Source organism: Xyrauchen texanus, chromosome 31 (assembly GCF_025860055.1).
Source record: "Xyrauchen texanus isolate HMW12.3.18 chromosome 31, RBS_HiC_50CHRs, whole genome shotgun sequence".
In the NCBI taxonomy this organism is placed as follows: Eukaryota; Metazoa; Chordata; class Actinopteri; order Cypriniformes; family Catostomidae; genus Xyrauchen; species Xyrauchen texanus.
The window spans coordinates 7255242-7276473 of NC_068306.1; the positions used below are offsets into that span (position 1 = coordinate 7255242).

A 21232-nucleotide genomic window follows, 5' to 3' on the forward strand; every position below is an offset into this window, starting at 1 on the left:
CCTCTCGGAGGCTTGATTAGCTCGATAAGGGACCGGGTGTGTATGATCACGACCCGGCCCCCACCCGGAGTAAGTTTAGTGGAGACTGGTGCAGGTTTTTTGACAAAAGTAAACAAGAATGTCTTTTAAATCAAACACTAAAATTACTATTAATATTTATATTATTAGAACTATTACTATGAATTGCACAGACCCGGAGTGGTGGTGGTGTAGTGGTCTAAAGCACATAACTGGTAATCTGGTAATCAGAAGGTTTCTGGTTCGATCCCCACAGCCACCATCATTATGTCCCTGAGCAAGGCACTTAACTCCAGGTTGCTCCGGGGGGATTGTCCCTGTAATAAATGCACTGTAAGTCACTTTGGATTAAAGCGTCTGCCAAATGCATAAATGTAAATGTAAATGATTTGGTCAATGTCTGCAACAAGACCAACACCTGAGTTGGTTCTCTGGTTGAATTTGCCCACACAGCTTCACAGAACACAGAGCATCCCTATGGACAGGTGTTAATAATTGAGTTTAGAATGACTTCTAAGGGATTCATGCTGTTTTACTGATAGTATAGTGCAGGAGTTGGTTTGAGATGCAAGACGTAACTCCATCAAGTGTAGATGCATCTGGTTGTTCAGCCCACATATATTAACATAAATGTTACTTCTCTAAAAAGTTTTAGGGAGCATAGCAATCCAATCGATCAATACAAGTGACTGAACACAACATCCTTTGGCCTAAAGCCATGCACAATGATTCTTGGACTTTAATCTTGAAATGGCAATTTCGCCACACTGGTAAGGGTAAAATCAATCACTCAGATCTCTCTGGGTGGCTTTCCGTGTTTCTCTAGCCCCTTCATCAATTGTCTTTTCTTTCTTCATCCTCATTGACTGCTTTACTTCAGCAGTGATGGATTTCAGCCACTCTGTTTACTTTTGCACTTTATTCTGCTTTCATCTTTCACAATCTGTCGCAACAGTTTAGCTTTGAAAAGTTTAGCAAACGGGTTGGAACGGACCAGTTTGAAAACTTATTGTGAGCAGATGGGTACTTGATTACTGGCAATAAATACTCACATGGATAGACGAGGAGGTCTATAATACCTGGTAAATGCCTTGGAACGGATCACTCTGGAGACACTAAAGTCACGACAACACTGAATTGCTAATGGTACCACAAGAATGTGCACAGTTCTAAGCCCTGAACTAGCGACTATCTTGAGAACTCAATCATGCTGGATACAATGGATCACCAGGTTTTACAAATATATGCATGCTATAATTAATGCAAAAGAGGGACATAATACTAATAATACAAAAAAAATAAAAATTGAAGCATTTTCTATTGTGGTCTCAGGCTTTGAACCTGCTCTATACACAAACAGAATGTGAAACGCTAACCACCAACACCCAGCAGCTAAACGTTTTTCCACATGGGCCCAGACAAATGATTAGTCAACTTCATTTGACCCTAGAATCAAACAGCATACTGAAGCCCTCTGCTTAAGACTGCTGCCAGTGGATTCACATGAACATTTCCACAGAAGTAAGACATTTAGCAAACAAAGAGTTGAGGAGATGCTTAGCCTGTGAGCGATGCTAATCTGAAACAGATGAAACCATCTGGCTGGTACACACAATCCTCAGTCATCAGATTGTTTGAAATGTTTGTTTGATAAGCAGTTCAGTGTTGTACCTTTGGTTGATCGTAGAACAGGCAGTGGTAACAGAGCTTGTCAATTTGTAGTCCTAAAATCCAGAAGAGAATTAGCATTAGCATCAGTTCCCTCTGGATTGGAAACATTAGGTTAACTTTGAGGTATATGTGTAATTTATGTTGTGAACAAACAGTCTTTAAAAGTAATATTAACGACAGTCAAAGGTTTTGTTTTATTGGAAATAAATAAATAAAACACCATTCAAAACCCCATTAGAAATGGAGCTAATTTGAATTAGCTATCCGGGTTGACCTACAAATTTCCGTCATCTGTGAACTGTGCTATTTGTAGTTACACTGCCTGTAGACTTCACTGGGAAGTTACTACGCAGGTAAGTGAATGAATGTCTGAGATGAACTGCTGCAGGAAGCATTGCTGTGGAATGTGTTGGTGTCCCAAACTGATATATTTTTATCTCTGCATGGTGCCAATTCAGGTCTACCTGCACATTTACAATGTTTACTCTGAATTGTCTGGCTGTAGCTTAAACCAACCGGTCTGCATATTATGCTCCATATCAGCTCCATGATGATTCACTCTTGAAAATGAGAGTGTTGTCTTACTGTATGAGAAGCATGAGAAGACTGACACTTGCTGTGTTATTCGCCTTGTTGGAAGGGGTCAAAAATACAAGCAAAACTTGTTATTTGCTGTACAAAAGTCTACAAAAATGGTTCTAGTGCAAGGCAAAGAAAGACAAATTTAGACCCATTTTTGTTATCTTTTACAAGAATACTGTACTTATTATTACTTCACTTTTGTGAAAGCTGCTTAAACCAGCATAACGTTGATTGCTGGTCTTAGCTGGGTACCAGACTGGTTGCTCAGGTTGGTCTAGTTTGATGGTTTTAGAGGGTTTGGGGGCACGTGTCAGCTGGTCAGTTTGGAAGACCACCTCAACCAGCTGAAAACCAGCATGGCCAGCCTGGGAGACCAGCTAGACCTGCTGAGGCAAAGCCTGGTCAGGATGGGAGACCAGGTAAACTAGCTTCATAACCCTGCCAAAAATACCAGTCTAAGGTGGTTTGCTGGTCAAAGCTAATCTTTTCGACAGGGCTATGAAGAAGGCTATTAACCAAATTCCCCTCATTGTTCCAGGAAAGGGTCAGTTAGAGTATGAGGGTAACAAAAACACAGATTTAACTGGTCAAAGTGTTTTATACATTTGCCTGCATGAGTCAATCTTGGAAGACTAAAGCAGTGTTTTTGTAATGTGTGTGTGTATGTGTATGTGTGTATGCAGAGGAAAGGAGTGTCCTACAGCAGCCACTGCAGCCACAGCTGTTACCCAATGGTAAATATCTCCATTTCTCTAGCTTGAATCCTATTGGCTACCTCTTTTCCCCAGTGGGCGTGGTTATGCTGCAACTCTTACTAACCTAATTTGCACCATTTTCTCGGGTTGTGGGTCAGTTCAGTCAAGTCAAGAGAACTCTGAATTACAATTGTTTCCTCTAAAACCAATTCACTTTATGAAAGGAATACTTCACCCAAAATGAAAATCTTGTCATAATTTACTCACCTCAGTAAAAAAAATGAGTGTGATTGAATAATGGCAGAATTCATAATTTGGGAAACTGTTCTTTTAAGAACTGTAGAATTCCCAAGACATGAACTGAATTCCTTTTCTGAATTAAAGTTCTCCTCTTGAATTGCCTGAATTAAAACATGATCGCAATCTTGCTTTAATCTTGACTGAAGGCTAAAACAAAACTCAAGCTGAATTGAAATCACTGCAACTTCTATGACACTATAAAACGTACTATGAGGGAAAAAGCAGGTTACATTAAGGCCGATTCAGCCCAAATTCTTCTGCAGACTGTGACTTTAAATAAAGTATTTTAATGGAATTCAATTGGACTTGCTATAACAGGTCACTGTACTTCATTTTCAAAGCACATCACGCATGACTTGTGAAAGCTTTTGGTTTTGGGAGCATACTTTGATTGCACAGGGGCTCTGAGGTTATAATGCAGACTGATTGGCTCTGGCAGTAATTCTGCATGCTGGTTTTTGGTGATACGCACTTGTCATGGGATTCTTCCTGTACCTTTTATTCGGCATGAAATAAGCACACAGCTAATATTCCAATCTTCAAGGACAACTTTTGTTCTAGTACCAAAATGTTTTTCACAATGTTGCTCTTGCTTTGGCTCATGCTCGTTTCTCATCCTGGAAAGTATTGCCATTTTTGAGAAACAAGTTTGTTTGTATGACAATCTTTAAAGATCAGAGCGGATTTAACGAGGACCAATGTGTTTGGTAATTGCCGAGAATAACTCGCCGGTCATATTTACCGAATAGCTCTACCTCTGGCGGCATGTTCCCAACTTGTTCCAACCTTTTCAAAAATGAATTGCACCAACATTTACCTTTCTTGAGCTCTAGCTGAACTTAAGTGGATGGTTTTGCTCAAGTAGGTCAAAACTTCCAATTCCCATGATGGTGGTATAAACACATGCCAAAAGTGTTCTTGGTTTTTGTGTGTTTTTGCACAAAATACACTTGAGGTTGTTTTAAGGCTTTTTTTACACTGCTCTAAGAAATGTAGACAAACATCAACATTCCAAACATTATGTTTGCTTGTGATTTTACAATGTTGGGAAGCAAAATGGTAATTTGCACACTGCCTAAACAAACACCGAGAAAACACAACAACTGTGTTTGTTGCCATTTGTTGGAGCAATGGGAATTAGCCAATATGTTTTGTTTTTTAACAGTTCCTTTCTTGCATGCTAATATCTATTGCATGCTATGGAGATTTAGCATGTTTTTTTTGTTTTTGGTTTAAATGGTAGTTAAAATGACAGGAGTTAGGCCAGGTGAGAGAATCAAATCTTTAGGGATAAGATTAGTTGACCTAATTGCCAATAATTGAGTGCCATCTTGAATATTGCCTTAGCAGAAATCCTTATCCTTCAATTTTCCTTTGAGGCGATTTTACATTAGCAGCCAGCCTGCTAGGCACTAGATAATGAGGTCATTAACACTGAAAGGGGAGTACACACTTACAGCGATTTGCAGTGACAAAGCAACTGAAGATCATTAATGTTCGATGACAGCAACTGCTGGCGATGCAAAAACATAGAATTTTTATGCAAATGAGCATATGCAATGTGGCGACTACCAGTGTGAGTGCAGGCAGTGATCTGCAGCCTGTTACACTTTTATACAGCAGGTGAACAGGAACGCATACAAGCAATCAACATAGTTTTAATTGTTGTATGTGTCAACACCCCTTAACTCATCTCAAAGAGTTGCTCATAGAAAGACATAGTTTAGAAACATACTTTACTATAGCCAACATTCAGTTGAAGTCAGAATTGACATACACTAAGGTTGAAGTCATTATAATGTTTTAATTTTATTTTTATTTATTTTTATTTTATATTAGCAAACTATAGTTTTGGCAAGTCGTTTAGGACATATATTTTGTGATGAACATAGTTTGGTAGAAAAGTGCAAATCAATCCCAGAACAACAGCAAAGGACCTTGTGAAGATGCTGGAGGAAACAGGTGGACGAGTATCTATATCCACAGTAAAACAAGTCCTATATTGACATAACCTGAAAGGCTGCTTAGCAAGAAAGAAGACACTGCACCAAAACTGCTCCAAAAAAATCCAGACTACAGGTTGCAAGTGCACATGGGGACAAAGATCTTACTTTTTGGCCTTAATGACCATCATTATGTTTGGACGGAAAACGGTGAGGCTTGCAAGCAGAAGAACACCATCCCAACTGTGAAGCATGGGGGTGCAGCATCATGTTGTGGGGGTGCTTTGCTGCAGGAGGGACTGCTGCACTTCACAAAATAGATGACATCATGAGGAAGCAAAATTATGTGGATATATTGAAGCAACATCTCAAGACATCAGACAGGAAGTTAAAGCTCGTCGCAAATGGGTCTGCCAAATGGGCAATGACCCCAAGCACACCTCCAAAGTTGAGGCAAAATAGCTTAAGGATGACAAAGTCAAGGTATTGGAGTGGCCTGACCTCAATCTGATTGAACATTTTTGGGCAAAATTGACAAGGCATGTGCCAGCAATGTGGCCTACAGACCTGACTCAGTTACACCAGTTCTGTCTGGAGGAATGGGCCAAAATGTCCAGCAACTTATTGTGAGAAGTTTTTCGAAGGCTCCCCAAAACATTTGACCCAAGTTAAATAATTTAAAGGCAATGCTACCAAATACTAACAAAGTGTGTGTAAACTTCTGAACCCACTGGGAATGTGATGAAAGAAATAAAAGCTGAAATAAATAATTCTCTCTACGATTATTCTGACATTTCACTTTATTAAAATAAATTAGTGATGCTAACTGACCTAAGACAGGGAATGTTTCTACAATTAAATGCCAGGAATTGAGAAAAACTGAGTTTAAATGTATTTGGATAAGGTGCATGTAAACTTCTGACTTCAACTGTACATAGCATCGGCTCTTGTTAAACATACATAGCATCGGCTCTTGCGCTACTATGTTGGTAATAGACATACCCTCAATTATCTGTGCCATTAAACTAAACCAAAGTGTATTTCTGTCGGTGAACATAAAAGCTGTATTCAGATTTCAATGTGTTGAGATGTGACCAAAGCCAAGCCATTGGTTCAGTATGAGGACTCTAACAGACATGAAAAGAGTTTTGTCTGTTCTTCTGAAAAAGCGCGTCTCTGCATGCACAGGTGCCTCAAAAACCAGCCACTGTTTTGTCTATCCTGCCCGAGGAAGGTGTTAGCTGCCTGATGTCTGAAGTGCATTATGGAACTCTGAAAAGAAGGTCTTATCATAGTTATTTGTTGCCTTCTCCTCTGAGCTTGATTGCTCTTTGTCGTCACTTATTAAGCTACTTTATAGATAAAATAATCTTTGCAAATTTATTTATACATTTCTTTATAATATAGAACTTTAAAGAGTAATGCCATAAAATGCATTCAGTAATTGTTTTGTTTTTTTATGGTTTGATTTAATATAGTGATTTACGGATTTTCCCCTCAAGGTCAAAAAGATCCATCCAAAAAGATTTTGGTTTAACTTTAGTTGCTTGTCTTTCAACATGGGTCATTAATATTTAGTGTCATGCATGCTTCAGTAACCTGACAGGTGTCTTACAGAGTGATTGTAAATTAGACCACACCAGATCTCATCTCCTGCTCTGTGAAATGATTCAGTTTATAAAAAGATACTTTTCACACTCACACAGCTGAATCCAGTCTTTCCAAATCATATCATTTACAGACACAAAGGGTAATGTTTTGGTGTTTGTGAGCATTTTTTTGTTTTTAAAGCCATAGATGTCATAAACATTTTTGATAATCTGAGATTGATGCAGTTGGTGAATTTCTCAGCATGTCAAAGGCATGTTATGACACAGACCTGCACCCTGGCACACACGGCCAAGATCTCTCTCTTTTCTTTTGTATGTGGTTCTTCCAAATGCCAGCAGGGCTTTGTGGTGAACCTATAGTCATTAGAGTTGTTCTACTTTTATTTTTATGGGAGCAATATAAGGAGCTACCATAGACCTATTAACACACACACACACACACACACACACACACACACACACACACACACACACACACACACACACACGTTGTGTTTCCATGTTTTATGGGGACTTTCCATAGACATAATGACTTTTATACTGTACAAACTTTATATTCTATCCCTAAACCTAACCCAACCCCTAAACCTAACCCTCACAGAAAACTTTCTGCATTTTTACATTTTCAAAAACATAATTTAGTATGATTTATAAGCTGTTTTCCTCATGGGGACCGACAAAATGTCCCCACAAGGTCAAAAATTTCGGGTTTTACTATCCTTATGGGGACATTTGGTACCCACAAAGTGATAAATACACGCTCACACACACACACACACACACACACACACACACACACACACTCACACACATTCACACTCACACACATGTAGTGTTTCCATGTTTTATGGGGACTTTCCATAGACATAATGGTTTTTATACTGTACAAACTTTATATTCTATCCCCTAACCCTACCCCTAAACCTAAACCTAACCCTCACAGAAAACATTCTGGATTTTTACATTTTCAAAAAACATAATTTAGTATGATTTATAAGCTGTTTTCCTCATGGGGACCAACAAAATGTCCCCACAAGGTCAAACATTTCAGGTTTTACTATCCTTATAGAGGAGAATTTCTGTTTTTGTGTCAGCTTTTAGTAGTACACTACTAGCATGTGGATCGGGGTGCTCATTTTGTCATCGCAATCAACTGCTTGATCGCAAGACACGCACTGGTTGATCTTTTTAACTGGTCAAACGGTAAAGAGAGTAGTGAGAAAAACTGCTCAAATAAAGAAATTAAAATGTGATTAAATATCACATTTTATTTCATTATTGCGGCTTCCAAGCAGGTGGATTACCAAAACGTAGGATGGCAGGAGAAGACTCATATTTATGAGGAGAGCTCTACCTGATTGGTTACGTTTACGGATAGGGTTAGGGCTATAGTTTCTCCAACCAATCAGGTAGCAATATCCTGATTAATTTGACTGAATCGTCCAATCAGGTATTGCTTTCCTCATGAATATCTTCTCATGCCAACCTACATTTCAGAAACAAGAAAACGTCTAGGTTACTGTTGTAGCCTCCGTTCTCTGATGGAGGGAACAAGACGTTGTGTCGAAGAAGCGACACTAGGGGTCTATCTTGAGAGCCTCGCTCATTTCTGAACTTGAGAAAAGGCCAACGAGAAATTGGCAGACCGAATTACATTATACCTGTATGTCCTGGGGCCGGACATGCAATCCTGTCTGCCAATTTCTCATTGGCCTTTTCTCAAGTTCAGAGATGCACGAGGCTCTCAAGAGAGAGACTCCTAGCGCGACGACACAACGTCGAAGTGAGCGACAGACGGGGAACAAGACTACCATTCACTGCTCTTGGCTGGATAACTTGAGGAGCTTTAAAATAAAATATGAAAGTATCATAATCATTAATGTGAAGACCTGTAATCCACGAGAATGTAACAATATTTACTTGAATACTTGATAAAGCTGCTAGAAATTGAAAAGCAGTTTTCTTAATTTAATTCTTTGTTCTTATTTTATCACTGACTGTTTCCTAGTCAGTATTCGTTTTTGCATCAAGAATCATCAAATTTCACTGGTATTGGTTCCGACTACTGAAATGGCAGTATTGTGACAACACTGCCTACAGTGTATATTTGAACTTTGCATTGTAGATCTTACTGTAATAACATTATGAAAAAGTAGATCTCATGCCCTTACATTCAACAATCTTACACAATCTTACATCTAATATAAGGCAGTGGTGCTGTCCAAAGCTGGAGTCAAGTACTGTACACCAAAGACAGAACATCTCAAACTGACATCTCAAACATGAAGTTTGATTCCTCAGATATTTCGAGAAATTCCGGTAAACTGTGTGTGTTTGTGTTTTCAGAGACGTGTGCAGTAAACAACGGAGGCTGCGACAGCACTTGTCATGACGCCGTCGCTGGAGTTCGCTGTAGCTGTCCAGTCGGATTCACCTTACTACCAGACCGCAAAACTTGCAAAGGTATACACACACACACACACACACACACACACACACACTTTAGACTGTGCTACTTAACCAAACCACAAACCAATATCAACGCACATCCACACAACCCCTCTGGAGATCATTGAGTGAATCCATTTCCTCGTGACACAGTTCACTTTTGACACCCTTGTGCTACACAGTTTTGTGGGGTATTAAAAGTATTGTTCACCCAAAAATGGTCAATCTCTCATCATTTACTCACCTTTATGCCACCTCAAACTCGTATGACTTTCTCTTCTGCGGAACACAAAGATATTTTAATGGAGAGATTGGGAAAGGAGTTTTTGTCCAAACAATGCAAATCAATGGGGGTCCAACACTTTCAAGATCCAAAAAGGACAAATAGCTGTTATTTGTTGCGGCCTGATAAAAGTCTCACATAAAAATCAGCAAGTGTGTGCCGATTTTTCTTTAGCCGAAATCGGTATACGTTGACCGAATTTGAAAACACTGCCTCCAGAGGCTAATGCTGTAAACGTTTCAGAGCATATAAACAACTGTGACATCCATTTATATCCAGGAGAGGTCGCCAGAAGCCAGTTGTTAAAAATAATTGTTTTCAGTTGAATAGGGTGTAAAACAATGACGAGAAATGCTTTTTTATTTAATCTACCCCCTACCCACCCCACCCCCCATATCATGCATGATATGGGGAAAATGATCATGTTTAAAGGGTTAGTTTTCCCAAAAAATTTAAATTGTCCAATAATTTACTCTCAAGCCATCCTAGGTGTGTATGACTTTCTTCTTTCAGCCAAACACAATCTGAGTTATATTAAAAAAATATCTTGGCTCTTCCAAGCTTTATAATGGGAGTGAATGGTACCTTAGATTATGAAGCCCCAAAAAAGGACATCCATCCATCAAAAAAGTAATCCATGCGGCTCCAGGGGGTTAATAAAGGCCTTCTGAAGCGAAGTTTTTATAAAGTTATAAATATGGATATTTTTCATACAAAAACTGGTACTGGTATTGGTGATGCTTTTGGTGATCAGACATTTGTAGCTCCAAAAATCATATAATAGAAACATAGATGTAATCTATTAGACTCAAGTGATTGAATCCATATATTCAGAAGTGATGTAATAGATGTGGATGAGAAACAGATCCTAATTTAAGTCCTTTTTTTACTCTAAATCTCTACTTTCACTTTCACATCTTAAAGTCACATGTGGTTCCTGTTTAGTGTCTCTTCTGAAGATATGGATTTAATCACTGATTTACAGATTATTGATTATTGATGATATATATCATGATTTTACTGTGACAAATCTATCCTATTGATGATACAGATTTACAGATTATTTCAATTTTTCTTTATGTGATTTTTGGAGCTACAAAGATCTGATCACCATTAACTTGTATTGTATGGACCTACAGAGCTGAGATATTCTTCTAAATTTCTTCATTTATGTTCTGCGGAAGAAAGAAATTCATACACATCTCGGATGGCATGAAGGTGAGAAAATTATGAGAGAATTCTCATTTTTGGGTGAACTATCCCTTTTAAAATATAGAGTTGTACTAAACAACATGCTTGCGCGTTATCTAAACCAGCCAGAAAAGCCCAGTTTTTATGTAAGATTTGAGCTTAAAAAAAGATCTACATTTATAATACCATTGTTCTTAGATTTTATTGCTGATTTGAATTGTTATTGAAACATAAACTTGACAACCATTTGGAGATTTAGTTTTTCTCTATTCAAACAGATGTAATCTGTACTTGTATGTTCATTATCTACATTGAAAACAGCCATCCGGAGGTGTTGCCAAAATGGCCACAGAGTGAACTAGTCTTAGTCAGAAATATCAGACAGAATCATTCAGTGTAAATGCAGCCAAAGAGTCACTGAAAGGGTGAGGTGCAACTAATAATGGAAACGGAGTGTTGAAGCCTACCTGGCCTCTTGCTTTTGACGTTAACTTAAAAAGAACGATAAAAGAACATTCAGTTTTATTAGTTCTGCTGCGAAACGAAAAAAGAAAAACATCCACAGAGAGTGCTGGCATGAGAAAACCAGGTCCCTCCTAGAGGCCAGAGTAAGAGATAGAGAGGAGAGTTTTGTTTTATTCGGTTTGCTCCAGATGATGCAGCATCTCACTGAGATGAATGCCTCATTTAGTTAAATGATTCAAATGTAATCAGAAACATCCACTCCAGCTCAATCAAAGCCAAAGGAAAGCAGGAGAAGCTGATGATATATTGATCCCTTATTTGGGAAGAACAGGCCAGAGGATATGTGATCCTGAAAGACATCCTCCTGTTCGAGCCACATGAGGTCCAGAATGTTCCATGGCCCTGACCGCATAAATGCTCTGAAGTCACACACACACATTCACTCCATGTGTGTCTGTCACAACCCAATCTACCCTCTCCTCTCACTTATCCTTTTCACCTCTCTTCTATTTTTCCTCATTTCACCTCCCTATATTCTACTCATCTCTTCATTTCTCCCATTCTTTCCTCTTTTCACCTCTCATCTCTTCTGGTACAAGCAAAGAGATTAGAGTTTAAGTCCAGACAGTTCCCCCATATCCGCTGTCAATCACCCCTTTAACATCGTTATTGTTTCATATTCATTCTCCCCTCATGGTTTGCATCATGGTAAACTGAAAGAAACAGTACTAATCCAGTACATGTGTATTAGCTCAAACCACAGAATGATTTCATTCCAAACTCTCTCTTTCTCTCTCTTATTGCAGACATTGATGAATGCCGTATGAACAACGGAGGGTGTGACCATGTGTGTAGAAACACAGTGGGCAGCTTTGAGTGCAGCTGCAAGAAAGGATACAAACTTCTGACCAATGAGAGGACATGCCAAGGTAGGCTAGCCAGTGATAGACTGTTTTATCCAGCAGTCATGTAAAACTCTTCGAATGATCTTCATCTAATGATCTTCGGGTCGGTGTGCATTTACCATCATATAGACCCTCATATCAAGCACTAACAAGATTTTAACAATGCATTAATTAAAGTAGTTTGTGTGACGAGGAGGAGGGCGTAGCCGGCTGCGCTGAATCAGCGGGAGAGCAAGATAAAGGGCAGCCGGAGACGGAGTTCGAGAGAGAGAGAGAGAGACTCATGCGGCCGCATTGCATGTGTTCTGTTCCTTTCTGTTTTATGTTGTTTTAAGTTAATTTATATCATTAAACCTTTATGTTGACTGTTCAGCCGGTTCCCGCCTCCTCCTCGCCTATCCTTATACAGTTACAGTGGTGCCGAAACCCGGGAGGGAGGAGGGATGCGCTGTCACAGAGTCCTCGCCGCGGACTCTGGGAGCAGCTGCGGCCGTCTGCCTAGGGGACGGCGGGGTCGCTGCCGGCCGTCGAGAGCTGGAGGAACAGCTGCCATCTACCGAGAAGTGGAGGAGCAGTTCCATCCGCCAGGGGCCGAGGACTCACTGCCGTCCGCTGGGGGAGGGCGAGCTGGCATCCATCAGAGGGCGGAGGAGCAGTTGAGGACCAGGTGACAGCGTGTCCGGGAGCCGGCGAACAGTTCTTCTCGCTCTCTCCTCTCTCTGTGTGTCTCTGCTGGCCCTTCCCTCTCCCCACGCCTCTCCTCGTCTCTACCCCAGGTTAGCAGGAGACAGGGTGGACCACCGGCTGACAGAACGGCCGGGAGGGCAGCGTCTCCCCCCCTCCAGAGATGTTTTCTGTTCAGCCGGTTCCCGCCTCCTCCTTGCCCGTCCTTTACTTGTTACAGTTTGTGTATCGTCATGATGCTTCCTTTTCATCTTGTCTTAGTTAACATTGGCAAAATGTAGAAAATCCTTTATCAACAAACATTTTCATCAGTAATGTCATCAACTTAGTCTCCTAGGACACTATCGGTTAAGTTTAGGTTGAAGTGTTAGGTTAAGGAGGTATGTTTTACTCATTAAAACCTCTAATATTCACCTTAAAAACCATTCCACTCGCTTTTGTATGGTTTTCTCGATTCGCTTGACTATTTCGCCTCTATGGGTTGCTGGCCTACTGCAGGCAGATTGTTTTTGATCCAGCAGGGTCTGTTCGGTTTATGAGCTGCCAGTAAGTTTGGTCAGGAGAACTTGGTGTTAATACAGGAAGCTTCCCATAGAGAGCATTTAAGGTAATACTATCCTGCTTGTGTCCATAAACACACATCCCATAAAGAGTTCCCTCGCTGATTTTTGATCTTGTCAATCTCCAAATTCCAACTCTTCCAAATCTCATTAAATTATCAGTTCCACCATCATCATTTTCTCAGTTCTCTTATCATTTACTCACCCGTGCTGTCTCAAACTCATATGCCTTTCTTCTGCAAAACACAAATGAAGATATTTTCATAAATGGATGATGTGTTTATAAGTTTCAAGTCAAGGGGGTCCAACAAGTTCAAGCCCCAAAAATGACATAAAGGCAACATAAATGTAATCCATATGACTCGAGTGGTTTTATCCATTTCTTCAGAAGCGATATGATGGTTTGCTGTTTCTTTTGGGTGAGAAACAGATTAAAATGTAACTCCTTATTCTCGACATATCCTGACATCAGCAGTCTCCTTGGCATGTTCATGAGAGAAGCCCAATTACATGTGCATGTGCAGAGCTGGGAAAACATCATACATCTATGAAAATATTTGGTTTGTTTTCTGCAGAAGAAAGAAAGTCAGTGAGTAAAGGGTGAATAAATGATGAGAGAATTATAATTTTTGGGTGAATTATTCCATTAAGCTGGGATAAAACAAAAACAAAATTGCCTTTGAGCATCTTTAAAATAACCTTATTGTTTGCACGTCCTTGTTTGGAATCTCAGTTGGCGTCTGGAAGTTCTATGCTGCAATCGACTTCAAGCCTGTTAAGGTTTATCCACACTTTTACTGAATCCGAGCTGACAAATGTGCCCTCATTGTTTTTCCTTTCTCTCAGTGAGTTGGACGAGTGTGGGAACAGCAGTGGTCAGCACTTTAACTGCCCGCTACAGTTCTGTCTGATGTGAGAAGAGTATTTCAGGGGCAGGAGTGTATCTCATCCTGTCTGCTTTAATACTGTAACCATTGTTGTGAGGAACGTCAGGATGGGAACCTGAAAAAAAATCAGGGACCTTTTGCCCTCATTTACAATACCTTTTAAAACTAGTTGAATTAGAATTTCCTGGTGTTTGTGTGAAATCCCTGATATACATTAACTGAATGACTGTCTTTTTTTATTATTTATGATTAAGCAATAATTCTTGGTTTGAATGCCTGGCTTTACGTTAAATAAATTCTCCTCTTCTCCCCTTGCCCCCTCTTTATAACACAAAAAGCATGTAGAATATATAATGATATAATGTATAATGTTTATATTTTGTGGCTACACTTTTGACACTGACTGAATGCTGATCTAATCTCATGCGTATTGGATTTTAGTGACGAAGTGGATCTAATCTCATGCGTATTTATATTAGTGATGCAGTGGATCTAATCCCATGCGTATTTATATTAGTGATGTAGTGGATCTAATCCCATGCGTATTTATATTAGTGATGCAGTGGATCTAATCTCATGCGTATTGGATTTTAGTGACGAAGTGGATCTAATCTCATGCGTATTGGATTTTAGTGATGTAGTGGATCTAATCCCATGCGTATTTATATTAGTGATGCAGTGGATCTAATCTCATGCGTATTGGATTTTAGTGACGAAGTGGATCTAATCTCATGCGTATTTATATTAGTGATGCAGTGGATCTAATCCCATGCGTATTTATATTAGTGATGTAGTGGATCTAATCCCATGCGTATTTATATTAGTGATGCAGTGGATCTAATCTCATGCGTATTGGATTTTAGTGACGAAGTGGATCTAATCTCATGCGTATTGGATTTTAGTGATGTAGTGGATCTAATCCCATGCGTATTTATATTAGTGATGCAGTGGATCTAATCTCATGCGTATTGGATTTTAGTGACGTAGTGGATCTAATCTCATGCGTATTGGATTTTAGTGATGCAGTGGATCTAATCCCATGCGTATTGGATTTTAATGACGCAGTGGATCTAATCTCATGCGTATTGGATTTTAGTGACGCAGTGGATCTAATCCCATGCGTATTGGATTTTAGTGACGCAGTGGATCTAATCTCATGCGTATTTATATTAGTGACGCAGTGGATCTAATCCCATGCGTATTTATATTAGTGATGCAGTGGATCTAATCCCATGCGTATTTATATTAGTGATGTAGTGGATCTAATCCCATGCGTATTTATATTAGTGATGCAGTGGATCTAATCTCATGCGTATTTATATTAGTGATGTGGTGGATCTAATCCCATGCGTATTTATATTAGTGATGTAGTGGATCTAATCCCATGCGTATTTATATTAGTGATGCAGTGGATCTAATCTCATGCGTATTGGATTTTAGTGACGTAGTGGATCTAATCTCATGCGTATTGGATTTTAGTGATGCAGTGGATCTAATCTCATGCGTATTGGATTTTAGTGACACAGTGGATCTAATCACATGCATATTGGATTTTAGTGACGAAGTGGATCTAATCCCATGCGTATTTATATTAGTGATGTAGTGGATCTAATCCCATGCGTATTTATATTAGTGATGTAGTGGATCTAATCCCATGCGTATTTATATTAGTGATGCAGTGGATCTAATCTCATGCGTATTGGATTTTAGTGACGTAGTGGATCTAATCTCATGCGTATTGGATTTTAGTGATGCAGTGGATCTAATCTCATGCGTATTGGATTTTAGTGACGCAGTGGATCTAATCTCATGCGTATTGGATTTTAGTGACGAAGTGGATCTAATCCCATGCGTATTTATATTAGTGATGCAGTGGATCTAAGCTCATGTGTATTGGATTTTAGAGATGTAGTGGATCTAATCCCATGCGTATTGGATTTTAGAGATGTAGTGGATCTAATCCATGCGTATTGGATTTTAGAGATGTAGTGGATCTAATCTCATGCGTATTGGATTTTAGAGATGTAGTGGATCTAATCTCATGTGTATTTATATTAGTGATGCAGTGGATCTAATCCCATGCGTATTGGATTTTAGTGACGCAGTGGATCTAATCTCATGCGTATTGGATTTTAGTGACACAGTGGATCTAATCTCATGCGTATTGGATTTTAGTGACGCAGTGGATCTAATCTCATGCGTATTGGATTTTAGTGACGAAGTGGAGCTAATCTCATGCGTATTTATATTAGTGATGCAGTGGATCTAAGCTCATGCGTATTGGATTTTAGAGATGTAGTGGAGCTAATCCCATGCGTATTGGATTTTAGAGATGTAGTGGATCTAATCCCATGCGTATTGGATTTTAGAGATGTAGTGGATCTAATCCATGCGTATTGGATTTTAGAGATGTAGTGGATCTAATCTCATGCGTATTGGATTTTAGAGATGTAGTGGATCTAATCTCATGTGTATTTATATTAGTGATGCAGTGGATCTAATCCCATGCGTATTGGATTTTAGTGACGCAGTGGATCTAATCTCATGCGTATTGGATTTTAGTGACACAGTGGATCTAATCTCATGCGTATTGGATTTTAGTGACGCAGTGGATCTAATCTCATGCGTATTGGATTTTAGTGACGAAGTGGAGCTAATCTCATGCGTATTTATATTAGTGATGCAGTGGATCTAAGCTCATGCGTATTGGATTTTAGAGATGTAGTGGAGCTAATCCCATGCGTATTTATATTAGTGATGCAGTGGATCTAATCCCATGCGTATTGGATTTTAGTGACGAAGTGGAGCTAATCCCATGCGTATTTATATTAGTGATGCAGTGGATCTAATCTCATGCGTATTGGATTTTAGTGACGCAGTGTATCTAATCCCATGCGTATTGGATTTTAGTGATGCAGTGGATCTAATCCCTTGTTTATTGGATTTTAGTGATGCAGTGGATCTAATCCCATGCGTATTGTTTTTGGACCACTTGACCATTTCATTAAATTAATATGTCTATGCACAATGCTCTGTCCTGCCTGTATTGTGTATAAGCATTATTTTAGTGAATTCAGAGCGTTTCTTCGCTCCACAACTCATCTCGTGCTCAGAGTAACAGGTGTGCTCCATCCGGTTCCGTGTGCTGAGCAAAGCACTCCAGATCACTTTAATTTCACTTTTGCATATTTCAAGAATGTTTGACCACAACATGTTAATATAAAAATACAAATAATTCACCCCATGGCAGTTATGTACAGCGGAGATGATGTTAACATGAGGAGGACATTATAGTGAAGAGTATATGGCTTAATTTATATATTTGTTTTCTGTGGGTGAAGAGGAACAACAAGGAAAAGTAATTTATGAAATTCATAGTTATGAACATGTTGAAAAGCTAAGGTATATTATACAAATTTCTCAGTGAAATACTTTAATACTAAGGAATAATGTACCCAGTGTAATGCATAAAAACCAAAACATCCACTACCTCACCAAAATCTACTACGTAGCGGATTAGATCCACTATGTCATCGCGCTAAAGTCTGCAGTGAGAACCCTCCCCAAAGACCCATCAACAGGGACGGATTTGTCTTTCAACACCTCACAGAAAGAGGGAGACATTCCTTAGTCCGCTTAAGAGCTTTCTGAAGTGTGTTTGGGGGAGGTGATATCAGATCCCAGTATTCCTTAGGTGGGAGTCACTGATAAAGCCCTTATCTCTGCTCTAACAAACTAGCTGTTATTTTGCTCTCACAGTGCTATTGTTTCAAACTGTGAGATTAAGAGGGACCTGCATAAAAAGTCAGAATATCTCTTTCTGAGACTCATTTTTTGTTGTTAGTCGCGCTTGCTAGGGATGTCAAAAGTGCCAGTATTTCAATACCAAGTTGATACTAAAATAAATAAAAAAAAGATGTAATGATACCAATATTTTTGCAGTATTATGAAACCGCCGATTGAATTTAATAAATACAGTCTATGTGTGCTGCACGCTTCACACACGAAAATGTGGAAGCCGCTTATAAGCTGAAAACACAGACTGATCAAAACACTACATTTTATGAGTATTGTGCTGTGCTTGTTGTAGTAGATGACAAAAGAGAGCATTTATTTATTAAGAAGCGTGCAGCACCTGCACACTTTATATTTATATAATTAAATTGCAGCATTTTGCGCTTTAATAATCACATATAACCAAGTCTTAACAAAAGAAGTAAAACTACCATCAAAAACAAAGGGAAAAAAACGTTTGATTCAAAATGAAAGCTTGACAGGAGAATTATAATGTGATGCTCTTTTGTACAGCACTTTATTTGACAAAATAACATCAATAAATCAATAAAATCTAGATAGTATTTCTAATACAACTACCTCTCTTCCCTTTCTGTTGCTTATTCTAGTTGCTATTTCATGCATTGTGACATACCTGAAGATAGAGACCCACTCAGTAATCCGAAAGGATGTTTTGGGGTTTTTAAAGAATGCCTGGTATCACATATGCACACTTACCTGTGCTGTGCAGCACGTACACACACCCGCTGTCACAGACCCTCTCCTACTAACGCCCAACCATTCCAAAAATAAACTTCCTAGTTTCTAAGCAGCACAATCCGACCTTCTTAATAGCTCCAAAGAAAAGTAGATTTATGTTGCTTTGAAGCAGCTATAATTGCACAAAATGAACATTGGAGAAGAGATATCGAAGTCCATGTTCTTTAAATCAGTGGTTCTCAAGTGAGGTTTCTTCAGACCCAGATTTTATATTGGATATTAAGTGACAACCAAACACAGTACCAAAGTTATTAATTATACCATTCATATTTTAATGGTTTCAAAACTCAAAGTTTGCAACGTTTATTATCGTTGCAAGAGAATGCATATTTAACGTAGTCTGGGTCATATTTTCTTATACCTTGCACATACATTGCTATTCTTGCGGTTCAAGGTCCTATCAGAGCAGACTTCAGACCCATTTTTTGGGTTGAGAACAACCAGTTCGACAGGATATAATTTAATGGATGATGTTTGTTTTCCATTCATTTCGCCAATAAATTAAATCAGACTTTTCTTCAGAAAATCATAGAAATGTTTTCCTTTATTCTCTGAAATTGGAGAGCCACACAGTAAATCCAGGATTTGGTAGAGTTCCTTTGGAATCGAGATCAACGTGATTGGTTACTCATTCCTGCTTGTGGAGTGCATGAAGTTCTTTTCTTCACTGTTTTTCTCCTGCTGAGGAGTTGAATGATATCCCTCCTATTGCAGTCACGTCCAATCCATGGATTGGTGTTCAGCAGAGATGAAAAACAGACATCACTGAGGCAATTTGTTAGATTGAACAAGAGTTTCGGGGGGTGTATTGATTTTGTTAGCCTCATTCATGGAGCTGTGCGTTCACAGGCCGTGACTGATGAAGTTACTTCTTGGAGACATATTTGGGGGGTAACTTGAGGATTACACTGCCTGAGCGAATGTGCCAACAGCTTGTAAATTAGTCTAATGACCAAAGGCTGAGAAAAAAGAACAGGGCAAACCAAATATGCAAAATACTGGTTTCCTCGACTCACTTTATTCCCAGTTCTGAACTATTTTGCCCAACAAATAGTACCCAAACATTCTGTCATCGTTTACTGATTTGCATGCTATTCCAAACATGTATGCTGTTTTGCTTTCTGTGGAACACAAAAGTAGAATTTGAGGAATCTTCAAGCAGCTCTTTTCTATAAAAGAGTTCAGTGTGACCACATCTGCCAAGCACCAAAAAAGACAGAAAATAAAACATTAAAGCACCATAAATGTAGACCATGCAACTCATACACTAATTCCAAGTCTTCTGAAGGCATATGATAGCTTTGTTTGAGGAACAGACTCAAATTTAAGTTCCTCTCCCCATAACGCTCAAATCAAATTTGGCAGCTATGGCGCAGGTTGGACATCAATGAGTGTGTTTACATGCACATCCTTACACAGTTTACTGTAAATGCATTCAATGGCTTCCCTTAATTGGTGTAAGGTTATAAACCGCCTGAGAATACACCGATCGACACGGGAAGATTTTTGCCCATTACCCCAGTTTCGTGTTGCATGTAAACCCCTTTTTCGGCATTCTTACCAGCTTATCCAATGAACACACGTGTTGTGTGCATGACTTTGTAAGTTTTACCATTAAAAGCAAATAATAACCCGATGATTTTAAGTGTAATGTCAATGCAGTTTTCTTTCCATTGTCAAATTTCATGAATAAACTTGTTTTTGTTAGTTATCAGCTCATTACAGTGCAAATAAACAGGCTCAATGACATTTGATCACGAGATATGCTGGAACCAATGACGTTTAATGTCATTGACATCCATCCTGTGCCATAGGCTCCACAATTGAAGTCAGAGAGGAATTCTAACAATACATGCATTGCATTCATGGTCCTAAAAATAGGTTTCATTTTCTGAATGCAATATATACCAGACCTAAATGGTCTTAAGTTACGACGCATTCTGTAATAGGGCAGACAGGGGAGCGTTTAAAGGTACGGTAAATCAATTCCTTGTGTACAGAGGAAATGGGAATGAGGAGTTTGAATAGCTTGATTCTAGCCAGGTAAAGTGTTGGGGTTATTAAGGCATAAATGGGGATTACACTGAATTGATTGACATCAGATGGAGCAGTTATGTTACTGTTAATCATGGCCTCTAGTCTTGATGCTTTATGCTTCAAAATGAGTACCTCAAAATTCCCCACTACAATGTCCAACAATGTGAAGGTCACCTGCATGAATGTGCAATTTGCATGAGCAAATTTTAATGTTAGTATTTTAATGTTTATGTGAATTTAAGTGTTTGTATTTCCCTCTCTCTGTCTCTGCAGATATCGATGAGTGCTCTTTTGACCGGGCGTGTGACCACACATGTGTGAATTCACCTGGAAGTTTCCAGTGCTACTGTCACAAAGGCTACGTCCTTTACGGTGTGGCTCACTGTGGAGGTATGCCAA

The 21232-nt window shown here is 39.1% G+C and overlaps 1 protein-coding gene across 2 annotated transcripts in view; it reads left to right on the forward strand.

Moving 5' to 3' along the window:
• The window catches only part of LOC127625339 (signal peptide, CUB and EGF-like domain-containing protein 3), a 116602-nt gene that overhangs the window by 80065 nt on the left and 15305 nt on the right, over positions 1 to 21232 (forward strand). For both annotated transcript variants that reach the window (XM_052100580.1, XM_052100581.1), the window contains exons 7-10: positions 2955 to 3005; positions 9166 to 9282; positions 12013 to 12135; positions 21107 to 21223. In XM_052100580.1, the coding sequence (XP_051956540.1) occupies positions 2955 to 3005; positions 9166 to 9282; positions 12013 to 12135; positions 21107 to 21223 (408 nt within the window). The remainder of the gene's footprint in view (positions 1 to 2954; positions 3006 to 9165; positions 9283 to 12012; positions 12136 to 21106; positions 21224 to 21232) is intronic.